The sequence below is a fragment of the Phyllobates terribilis genome, unplaced genomic scaffold (genome assembly GCF_046119375.1).
Source record: "Phyllobates terribilis strain yellow unplaced genomic scaffold, ASM4611937v1 Scaffold_9__5_contigs__length_417890890, whole genome shotgun sequence".
Taxonomy (NCBI): Eukaryota; Metazoa; Chordata; class Amphibia; order Anura; family Dendrobatidae; genus Phyllobates; species Phyllobates terribilis.
The window spans coordinates 349,107,671-349,119,730 of record NW_027362769.1 but is presented as its reverse complement, the minus strand read 5'-3'; the positions used below and the strand labels follow the sequence as shown (position 1 = coordinate 349,119,730).

General features: G+C 46.8%; 1 protein-coding gene across 3 annotated transcripts in view; it reads left to right on the top strand.

The window, feature by feature from the left end:
* The window catches only part of INTS1 (integrator complex subunit 1), a 62,403-nt gene that overhangs the window by 38,765 nt on the left and 11,578 nt on the right, over positions 1–12,060 (top strand). For 2 of the 3 annotated variants that reach the window (XM_073648113.1, XM_073648114.1), the window contains exons 32-40: positions 1,909–2,068; positions 3,974–4,114; positions 4,488–4,668; positions 6,414–6,537; positions 7,845–7,975; positions 8,232–8,319; positions 8,853–9,079; positions 9,297–9,420; positions 11,514–11,641. In XM_073648113.1, the coding sequence (XP_073504214.1) occupies positions 1,909–2,068; positions 3,974–4,114; positions 4,488–4,668; positions 6,414–6,537; positions 7,845–7,975; positions 8,232–8,319; positions 8,853–9,079; positions 9,297–9,420; positions 11,514–11,641 (1,304 nt within the window). The remainder of the gene's footprint in view (positions 1–1,908; positions 2,069–3,973; positions 4,115–4,487; positions 4,669–6,413; positions 6,538–7,844; positions 7,976–8,231; positions 8,320–8,852; positions 9,080–9,296; positions 9,421–11,513; positions 11,642–12,060) is intronic. The other variant, XM_073648115.1, reaches the window with a different exon arrangement.

Here is a 12,060-nt window from a genome sequence, read left to right as displayed (position 1 = left end):
GCTCCTGTGCAGGGGAACCGCAGCACTGCTCCATGTATGTGTGGGGCTGGCTGCCAGCTGCTGTGCAGGGGAACCTCAGCACTGGTCCATGTATGTGCGGGGCTGGCTGCCAGCTGCTGTGCAGTAGAACCTCAGCACTGCTCCTTGTATGTGCGGGGCTGGCTGCCAGCTGCTGTGCAGGAGAACCTCAGCACTGCTCCTTGTATGTGCGGGGCTGGCTGCCAGCTGCTGTGCAGGAGAACCTCAGCACTGCTCCTTGTATGTGCGGGGCTGGCTGCCAGCTGCTGTGCAGGAGAACCTCAGCACTGCTTCTTGTATGTGCGGGGCTGGCTGCCAGCTGCTGTGCAGGAGAACCTCAGCACTGCTCCATGTATGTGCGGGGCTGGCTGCCAGCTGCTGTGCAGGAGAACCTCAGCACTGCTCCATGTATGTGCGGGGCTGGCTGCCAGCTCCTGTGCAGGGGAACCTCAGCACTGCTCCATATATGTGCTTGGCTGGCTGTGGTTTCCCGGCTCGGTTAGGGCATCAACACTTATTCATTCTTAGGATTCAGAACAGATCATAGAATATTGACATATTCTAGCAATATGCCATCACTTTGTGAGATGAAAATACCCCTCTAATCACATTAAGGGAAGCCATCATCAAAATCACCCATTGTTTCAAATCAGGTTTTTGTGTTAAATGGATTTTTAAGCCATTTTTTTCTCCTATATTATCTGTATTAAAAATAATAAATATAGAAATCTTGCACTTTTCACTCCGGCCACTAGGGGTATTTTAGACACGAGTCATCAAAGTGTTTTCAGCAGTTTTCTGACATAAAATGCCTTGAAATATTTATCCCTTCCCCGCCAGCTCCACCAAAATAAGGGAAAATGTCTGCTGCTTCAGAGGCCTAAATTATTCCAGAACTGTCCTCTGGTCTCTGACGGAGTAACATTTTTGGCGAAGACGACGTCAGTTGTAAGATGTACCTATTAATGAATCGGGCACATCTCACTGAAGCAGCGTCTTAAGACTGGGGAACATGACGCCATTTTTAATGAATCGGGCACTAACTTCATATTGTTTTACATGTACATTAGCCACAATGGACAGAGACTATCTTTTGCATTGAAGCCTCTAATGAGCGCGTGCAGCGGTCTTGTGAAGAGAGGAGGAGCAGGGGAGCTGTGACATCGCCCATTGTGATTTGTATTATCAGATGTGTATAGCGGTGTTACCTCTCATTGTAATCCTGTCTGTGATGATAAGGAAACTGCTGAAAATTGTTCCTGAAAGAGTCTAGAAATCCCTGATGGAGTGGGGTGAGAAAGCAGGAAGATTGCGTGGTAGTAAAAATCACGATTGGCTCTGATTCTCAGCCTGTACCAAGATTGCAGCGATGGGGTCCTCCAGTAAGCACCCCCCACCCGCCATAGCAACTCAGTTGTAACCGATCTCGTCACAAAGGGGCCCCTGAATGGATGCCCCACCTGGATCCTGCAGTGGATTAAAGCGTTAGCAAATTTTCTGCTATAAGCAATGGTATGTATAAAAAACCCAAACCGTCTATTACCTACCCTCCCCAGGTCCAGCGCGGCTATTCTGCTGCTGCCCCAGTTTCTATAATTTGTTATATGTGTACAGCATTGACGTCCAGCGCTGCAGCCAATCCATGGGCTCAGCAAGCAAGCTGTGTATACTGCTCGCTGATTGGCTGCAGCAGCGGAGAGATGGACCTGGGGAGGGTGAGTAATTCTCAGTTTATTTTATTACTATCAGATCTTATAGCAGAAAGTTTTCTGAAAGGGGACAACACCTTTAATTATATATATGAATTTCTTCTGCCCAGTTTAGCGTTATATTGGCCACGTTACCAGTCTGGCCATGTCGCTCTGTGAACGTGCCCCATTTTTCTTGCAGCGCTGCGTACCCCAGGACACGGCCTACTCCTCGCTGTTCTTTAAAGTGCTCATGCAGCTGCTGCAGTGGCTGGACAGTCCGGGCATGGAGGAAGGACCCCTAAAAGCTCAGCTCAAGTCATTCGCTGCCCAGTATTCATCCAAGCACCGGATCAGTGACGGTACGACGCTCATTTATTGCGCTACATGTCTGCAATTCACACACAGCAATTGTTTTGGTTTTTTTCTCTCCCCTTAGTCTCTCTAGATGTCGGAATGTCATAAAAAATGCACATTATTAATTCTTTGCAACCAATTTATCACAGATTTGAAGTTATTCATATAAAGATTACAATCCTGCCAATCCTTTGTCGATCTGACGATCTATTAAAGGGGTTGTTCAATTATGGCATTGTCTGCTCAGGACCGTGTGTTGCTGTCAGTCATTCATCACCGTGTTTCTCATGGCCGATCCTTAGAATAGACCATGATTACAGTCCATCATACTTACTAGGAAGCAGCTGATGATGTAATTCCTTAAAGAGAACCTGTCTGCAGGACTTTGCTAAGTAAAGTACACACAGTCATATTTGCACTGTGATATTGATTAAAACGATACCGGTGGTGAAAAAAATCCATTTTGTGTAATCGGGGTTTGAAGTTTTCTTTGTGTGGGACGGGGTCTTCTGCTCGGTCACGGCCACTCTGCTGCTCCTCTTGTCTTTTAAACTTCCAATAAAATGGTGGTGGCGCATGCGCAGATTTAGATCACCGCTCAATGATGAACCGAGATCTCAATCTGCGCCACCATCGGTGCTATTTTACTAAAGACCACGTGAAGGTCAATTTGCGCATGCGCCTCCACTGACGCCATTTTTCTGAAGACTGCCAGGACCAGGAAATCAATGTGCACAAGCGCATTGTTTTTTGCTTTTTAGTGTGTTAAGATTATGGTGAATGAACGAACGAATGAATGAATGAATAATGTTTCTTCATCTACTATAGGTCCTTAGTTTCACTAGGGCCCCAGGCAGCGCTTCATAGGTCCCAGATTATGGTGACTGGGGACTTTCAGTAGGGCTCATCAGCACCCCTCAGGGAAGTGAAGGTGGGCAGTCTGCATCAGAACAGACTCCTGCCCTAAGTGACAACGCTTTACATGCCCCTGTGATTGATTAACAATGCTGTTAAAGGGGTATTTCCATTTCCAATGTCCTATACCAATATGTAGTCGTAATAATATTAGCAAATACTTCCAATTAGAAATGCAGTCTAGTTCTTCTGATTCACTATGTCGCTTACCCCATGTGCAGGGCATTGAAGTAGCTTGGCTATCCATGGTTACAACCACTCATATAGTGACCATTAGTTAGCTGTTAGTGGTTGTAACCATGGATACCTAAGCTACTGCAGTGCCCTGTACATGGGGTAAGTGACATAGCTTATCAGAAGAACTATACTACATTTCTAATTGAAGGTATTTGCTAATATTATTATTATTACACCTACTACATATTGGGGTAGGATCTTGGAGATGGGAATACCCCTTTGAAGTGGTTAAACAGCAGCAGTCAGAGAGGCAGATGTCGGCTGTACAACACAATCCACACCAGACATGTATGGAGGGGTTAATGAAAGCTGTAGAGGGTAATGTTGAGCGAGTATGTTCTATTAACCCTTTCGCCGAGTATGCTCGGGCCGAGCTCCGAGTATTTACAGCTGCTCGGTGATATGGTTGAATCGCTCCCGTGTGCATGATTTGCAACTGTTTGACAGTTTTATTACATGAGAGGAATGTGTAAGAAAGACATTCCTCACATGTAATAAAGCTGTTAAACAGTTGCAAATCATGCACACGGGAGCGATTCAACCATATCACCGAGCAGCTGTAAATACTCGGAGCTCGGCCCGAGCATACTCGGCAAAAGGGTTAACAGAACATACTCCCTCAACACTAGTAGAGGGACATAGCAGCGTGACAGATATTCTCAATCCATCACTCCCGATTAACGCTCTCCATATTCGGTGTGACTGCATTGCCAAACTGTTCCTTTCTTTTACCAAGTCCTGCGCTCTTTACTTGTTAGTGCGCGGTGGATTTTTGCATTTGGCAGAAGCTTTGGCATTTCGACGAGAACCAGATGTGATCAATTCCACGCTGTGCGCCATTATCACCACGCTGAAAGCGGGGGATAAATGCAACGTGGAACCTGAACTGATCAGCAAAGGTGAGGCTCGTCTCCAGAGGGATCCCTCACTTACTGCATTGATCCCATACTTTCATTTGGAGTTGCGCTATTTATGATGTGGTGGGAGCTCAGTGCATATGTTTTTGGCTGCACGACTTGTCTGAGATCTGCTGTGGCCCTCGCCGCGCTCCGCCGTCTCCCTCGCCGCGCTCCGCCGTCTCCCTCGCCGCGCTCCGCCGTCTCCCTCGCCGCGCTCCGCCGTCTCCCTCGCCGCGCTCCGCCGTCTCCCTCGCCGCGCTCCGCCGTCTCCCTCGCCGCGCTCCGCCGTCACCCTCGCCGCGCTCCGGAAACTTCTCCAGATATAATAATGAGAATTTCTGTTCCTTTTGTCACATTTTATCACAATTCTTAGTTCTCCAAGGACTGATCGAAGCAAAGTCACCCTATTTGGAAGAATTTCTGACCGTTCTGCTGTCAGTAACTATCGAAACCACAACACGCTTTACGGCCACAGGCCCCGTTGCGGTGGTGAGCTCTCTACTACTGCAGGAGCAAGAAGAGACGCTGGGGAAGAAGGGAAGCGAGAGCTGCAGGTAGGCCATATAGGAACAATGCTGGAAATGTTTTGATATAACTTTCTGGTGAATCTGGTATTTGCTGTATATAATCTGATTAATTAGAGCTGTAGGGTAAAACATGGAGGACAAAGCGGCAGCCAGTGCTTCAAAAGAGACAGGCTATTTCAACTTGGAAAAAATGTTTTTTTTTTTTACATGTTCGTAGTTAGTTTTGCACCGAATTTCACAATGCGATCGTCATTCATTTTCAGACCCCCTAACGTACAGTTTACAGCCTAATCCAAATCTCCAATTTTTTTTCTCCTGCGGGAGTGCCCCTCCCTGTAATATAGGCTGGATGTTTTCTATATGTATCCAAGGTGCTGCTGTGGTGTTTTTTTTTTTTTTTTTTTTTTAAAGCTAATATATCAGCAACTTCTGTCCTGCACTTATTTCCTCATGTGCTTTGCTTCTTTTCTAACGTCTGTTTTCTCTGGCCTTCCCGATACTGTACATTTTTTTTTTACCCCCATATTGTGGAAATTAGTGAACAACCTTTTCTATCTTCCTTCTTTCCCTTCCCTCCCTTTTTTCCCTTCCTTCCCTTTTTTTCCTTTCCTTCCCTTTTTTTCCTTTCCTTCCCTTTTTTTTCCCTTCCTTCCCTTTTTTTTCCCTTCCTTCCCTTTTTTTTCCCTTCCTTCCCTTTTTTTTTCCCTTCCTTCCCTTTTTTTTTCCCTTCCTTCCCTTTTTTTTTCCCTTCCTTCCCTTCCTTTCCTTTTTTTCCCTTCCTTTCCTTTTTTTCCCCTTCCTTTCCTTTTTTTCCCCTTCCTTTCCTTTTTTTCCCCTTCCTTTCCTTTTTTTCCCCTTCCTTTCCTTTTTTCCCCCTTCCTTTCCTTTTTTTCCCCTTCCTTTCCTTTTTTTCCCCTTCCTTTCCTTTTTTTCCCCTTCCTTTCCTTTTTTTCCCCTTCCTTCCCTCCAGTCCGCTCCTCCATGGCAGCCGCTCCTCACTCTTCTCCAGGGGGGTCACTGATGATAGCTGTGCACTAAAAGTGAAATAAATAAGAAGCAGAAGGCTATTACCCAAATTTATCACGTGAACATCTCTATTAACTTTTCCTGACTTGGCAATTTATTTATTTATTTTTTTGCAATTTAATTTTTGCCTTCTCATCTTTAAAAGCTATAACTTTTTTTTTTTCTCTTTTCTGTCGACACAACAGTACGAAGGTTTGTTTTCTGCAAGACTAATTGAGGTTTTTCTGACACCTTGTAACTTTTTATTGTTTTTTTTTTTGTTTGTTTTTTTGTCGATTTAACTGGGTGAGGTCTTGATTTTTGCACACTGAACCGTAGTTTTTATTGATCCCGTTTTGGGATACCTACAATGTTTTTGTCGCTTTTATAGAAACGATACTAAACTTTTTTTTATTTGTCACTTTTGAACTGGGAAAAGTGCATAATTTGTACTTTTTATATTTTTAGTTTTACATTTCACTTCAAAGGTTGTAAAGGGGATAAGTGAATTCATGAAATCACATTCTCATCTCCTGAATAAATGGAGTTTAATGGGATATTTCTATGTTTGCTATGGTAAATGGCATCATTGCATGATCAATAGGGAGCCAACATCTGGGACCTCCACCAATCCTGAGATTGAAGGGGCCCAAAAGTCAGGCTGCTACCAACTACTGGGCATGATGGACAGATTCATGAGATCTGGAGCTTGTGGACACTTAATTAAAAAAGGCTGAATGCAAGTTTTCTTTTTTTCTGTTTTGCAGCCCTGAAGCCTCTCGTGCGAAACCCTCCTCTGGTCTTCTCATCGACTGGCTGGACCTCCTGGATCCTGAAGTTATTAGCAGCTGTCCCGACCTGCAGCAGCGGCTGCTATTTTCATGGAACAAGGCATGTAAAAAGCAGCAGCGATTGGATCCAGCTCAGATTGCTGCTGTTTAACCATTTAGCTGGGCTACGTAGGAGATGGTCAGTTTTGCTAGATACTACTGTACTGAGGTATGGATCAGCGGGCAGTATATAGTACAAGCGACCATAGTCCACCAGAGGAGTACAAAAATAAATAAAAGTTAATAGAATATATATTTGAATAACCAAAAATAAATGTTTGAATTGCCATATTTTTTACAATCTAAAAATAAATTAAAAATAACTACAATTTAAAATAAAAAAAAAAAAGTTAAAAAAAGAAAAATAATCTTTTCGTCTTGGATTCTAAGAAAATGGAATAAAAAGCGATTTAAAACCCAGAAATACAAAACGAGCAACACCATTGATGGAGATTTTTAAAAAAAGTTGCGGAACTCACAATATGACGACACAAAACTATTTTTATTTTTCTTGTTTCTACAAAGTTCCGATTTTTTTTTTTAAAATATAAAATAATGTGTACAAGTTTGGCATTACTGTAAATATACTGATCTGGAGAATCCCACCCATTTTCAGGGCATATTTTATTTTTTTTTTAAAGCTCAATGAACGCTATGAAAACTGCCCTCCACCCCCCCAAAAAAACCAATGGCGGGATGGCATTCTTTTAACATTTCTCCCCACTTGGAATTTTTTTCTCTCCCAATTTTCAGAATCTTGTATGGGAAAGGTACATGGTGTATAATTTAAAATGTCAACTTGTGTAGCAAAAAAAACAAGCCCTCGTAAGGCTTTATCGATGGAAAAATTAAAGTTATGGCTCATGGAAGAAGGGAAGGGAAAAAATGGATTAAGGCTCGGTTGTAAGGCACAACATGAGATACGCTGGGGTTATATGTTAGATTTTGACATAATATCACTTTAAAGGGAATCTGCCACCAGGTCTTTGCTGCCATATCTGATGTAGGGACACAGACCCTGATTCCAGCAATGTGTCACTTTCTTTACTGGGTGCCACATTTGTGATACAATCAGTTTTCTTTCCTGTAGATCCAGCAGAGCTCAGAAAGCTGAACCCGCTCACACCGCTGATTGGCAGTGTGGTTGGACCAGGAGGAATGGGGCATCTAGTTTTGTAGTGATAATCTCCTGCTGATAAAACACTGATTGTATGGAAACTACAGCACACATCCCAGTAAATGACACGTCTCTGGAATCAGGGCCTCTGTCCGAACATCACGCTGCTCTCAGATTACACAGCAAAAATCTGCTGACAGATTCCCTTTAAGTCTTCTGTCTGTTTCTTCTTTGCATGTTGTGTCCTGTAGGTAAAGTCTCCCTCGGGGTCCCAGTCTCCTTCCTTCCGGCCATACCTCCTGGCTCTTCTGACCCATCAGTCTAATTGGAGCACGTTACACCAGTGCATTAGTATCCTGCTGAGCAAACATCGAGAACAGAGGTGATTGCTGCTTTCCATATATACTCAGAAGGTCTTGTGCCTGCGCGACATAAGGATTCACTGATGGTCTAATGTGGTGCCATAGAAATCCATGAGTGGTTTATTTCTGCCGACTGTCAGGTCACGACAGCTCTTTGGTCACAGCACACCCACATACATTATCATTCCTTGCGATGCAGCAATATTGCTATCTTATGTCTTTGTGAAGTCTTAGCTTAGCCTTGTATAACAAAAAATGTTGATTCTTTATACCCAGGTTTCACCCATCGGCCTCTCTGGACTTTCTCTGGGCTTGTGTTCACATCCCACGTATATGGCAGGGAAGAGACCAGCGCACTCCACAGGTACTGCATTGGACAATATTTTGCAAGCACAACTTAGGCCAAATGCGGGCTTTCGTGTGTCTCTGACAAAGTATGGACCACAATTCACGGACCGGCTGCAGGTCTCCGGCCCCGAACGCAACAGCCTCATAGGCATATATGAAGCTGTCACATTAAGGTCCAGAGACCCCCGACCATTCCTCCTGGAGCACTTTACACCAGCAAACATGGAGAACAGCGCTGATTGCTGCTCTGCATATTTACTCATAAAGTCCCGGGCCGCTGCGCCATGGAAAGTCCCGGGCCGCTGCGCCATGGAAAGTCCCGGGCCGCTGCGCCATGGAAAGTCCCGGGCCGCTGCGCCATGGAAAGTCCCGGGCCGCTGCGCCATGGAAAGTCCCGGGCCGCTGCGCCATGGAAAGTCCCGGGCCGCTGCGCCATGGAAAGTCCCGGGCCGCTGCATTGTGACCCTCACTCGGACTTGGCTGCACGTTTGTCTGAATTCTTCCTTATCGTTGTTCTTTTTTCCTCTACGCCTCGTTTCTCTCCTACAGAAGGGCCGTGAGGAGTTTGTGCTGCAGCTGAAAGCATCGGAGCTCATTTGCCTCGTGGATCTTATTATAACGGAGTCAGAGACCAGGAGCCAGGGGTCCGAGGAAACCTCCTGCCCCCTGATCCAGTCTCGCCTGCCGCTGCTCATTAACTGCTGCCACGGGAGCCAGGAAAGCATCAGAAAGGTTATGGAGCATCTAGCGAACTGCATAAAGCGGTGGGGAAACAGGTGAGCAGCCGCAGGGCGGACGCGGCCCCTGTAAGCCTATTATCCCTCTGCCTGCCCTTCTTCTCTGAGTGTTATCCGGCCGTCGTGCTAGATTTTCCTCGGATTGTAGCGTTAAGCAAACACATTTGTTACCTGATCCTCTCAATAGATTCTCCGCTATTACAAGCCTGATCTGAAAGGTCAGCGCAAATCCTCTAATGCGGCGTTTATCTCGCAGCTCTTTAGGGAAGCATTGCCGGGACTTCCTCCTGCAGCTTTATCTGCAACTGCCGGAGATGATAACTCCAGTGCCAGAAATCTTACTGACCAGCGAGGGCGCCGCTGACAGCAGCACCTGTAAGGTGAGGGATCGCCCATAACCAGGTTATGGCGTTACAATATGACCGGAGTAAGTCTGATCTGTGGAACCCCCGCAGATCCTTTAATGCTCCCTGTACTGTCAGACATCTCTACATCATTTGCTAGATATTGTGGTAAAGTGATTTGTAGGTTGTCTGTCTAGTTACAAATCATGTGGTCTCCCCTCTCGAAAAATGCCTTTCATAAGTGCAGTCACCAGGTGTGTCCCTAGCAGCAAAAACACCGAAACTGATTACCGGAAGTGGAGAGTGGTCTTTGTCTCTCCTCAGGGTGTGGGGGAGATCCTTGTTGCCCTAGATGAAGTGGGGGTGGGCCCTTGTCTCACTACAGGAAGTGGGGAACGGGTCCTTGTCGCTCTACAGGAAGTAGTGGGGGACGGGTCCTTGTCGCTCTACAGGAAGTAGTGGGGGACGGGTCCTTGTCGCTCTACAAGAAGTGGTGGGGGACGGTTCCTTGTCGCTCTACAAGAAGTGGTGGGGGACGGGTCCTTGTCGCTCTACAGGAAGTGGTGGGGGACGGGTCCTTGTCACTCTACAGGAGGTGGTGGGGGACGGGTCCTTGTCGCTCTACAGGAAGTAGTGGGGGACGCTCCCTTGTCGCTCTACAGGAGGTGGTGGGGGACGGGTCCTTGTCGCTCTACAGGAAGTAGTGGGGGACGCTCCCTTGTCGCTCTACAGGAAGTAGTGGGGGACGCTCCCTTGTCGCTCTACAGGAGGTGGTGGGGGACGGGTCCTTGTCGCTCTACAGGAAGTAGTGGGGGACGCTCCCTTGTCGCTCTACAGGAAGTAGTGGGGGACGCTCCCTTGTCGCTCTACAGGAAGTAGTGGGGGACGCTCCCTTGTCGCTCTACAGGAAGTAGTGGGGGACGCTCCCTTGTCGCTCTACAGGAAGTAGTGGGGGACGGGTCCTTGTCGCTCTACAGGAAGTAGTGGGGGACGGGTCCTTGTCGCTCTACAGGAAGTAGTGGGGGACGGGTCCTTGTCGCTCTACAGGAAGTAGTGGGGGACGGGTCCTTGTCGCTCTACAGGAAGTAGTGGGGGACGGGTCCTTGTCGCTCTACAGGAAGTAGTGGGGGACGGGTCCTTGTCGCTCTACAGGAAGTAGTGGGGGACGGGTCCTTGTCGCTCTACAGGAAGTAGTGGGGGACGGGTCCTTGTCGCTCTACAGGAAGTAGTGGGGGACGGGTCCTTGTCGCTCTACAGGAAGTAGTGGGGGACGGGTCCTTGTCGCTCTACAGGAAGTAGTGGGGGACGGGTCCTTGTCGCTCTACAGGAAGTAGTGGGGGACGGGTCCTTGTCGCATTACAGGAAGTAGTGGGGGACGGGTCCTTGTCGCTCTACAGGAAGTAGTGGGGGACGGGTCCTTGTCGCTCTACAGGAAGTAGTGGGGGACGGGTCCTTGTCGCTCTACAGGAAGTAGTGGGGGACGGGTCCTTGTCGCTCTACAGGAAGTAGTGGGGGACGGGTCCTTGTCGCTCTACAGGAAGTAGTGGGGGACGGGTTCATGTCGCTCTACAGGAAGTAGTGGGGGACGGGTCCTTGTCGAGCTAAATTAAGTGGGTCCTTGTTTCTTTTCTTCTGCTCAGTATGTCAAACTGTACACAGCCATATTAGAGAGCCTGGCTACAAAGCAGTGCAGGCAAGCCATTGGAGAATGTCAGGAGTAATACATGCTGTGGGAAGTGAAGGATAGTAGGTTCCAGCTCCTATAATGCTGGCAAAAATGCATATGAAGGAGGCTCCACCTGCTCAAAAAGAGCGAATGACAATATATCGAAAAAAAAGTTTTGGCAGCTGAATTGCAAAGAGGCAAAAACAAAGCAAAAAAAATGTATCTGGTCTGGCATTAAAGTGTTAATTCTGAATGTTGGCACCACCGCTGTGGTATCGGTCTGGAATAAGGGGGCGGACGGGTCATTTCCTCAGCACATCATGTATCCATTGCCCGCGCTTCTGTACATGTGAGCAGACAATCGCTGTTGTGTTCACTTTCGGCCATGATTGCGTGTTTCTCTGCTGCTGTGAGATGTTACATCTGATAAAACGCTCTGCTTTCTGCACCCCTTTCCTGTCAGATGGATGGCCTTATACACCGCTTCATTACACTTCTGGCCGACACCAGTGACTGCAAGGAGAGCCGAATGTCAGACGCCAACATGGCTTGCCGTAAGCTCGCCGTGGCACATCCCATCCTGCTGCTGAGGTATGCAGTATAGTAATGAGCAGCCATTTCTTTTCCTCCACCACTATTCTGGATAATTTTTAGACTTCACATTTGTGTGGTCTAAAAATTATCCAGCACTGAGATGTGCCCAACACCGGTCATACCATGCATTACAACTGTTCTGCAATTCATTATCTTAAAGGGATCTCCGAGGCCACCCTCTTCTCCATTGGTAGGTGAGCAATGCTGATGACTTTGCATATTTACAGACCTGCCAAGACTCGTATGTGTGTCCTATTCCAACAGAATATGGAAAGTGCCTCTTCAGAGAGGAAGAGGACTTGAACTCTACTGACACCTATAGGAAGTAGCAATCCTAGAAGTCAATATTGACCCTTTAACGATCCTTGCCATATGATTTAGGATAAAAGCCAAACCAGAATCTCAATTTGCAGACA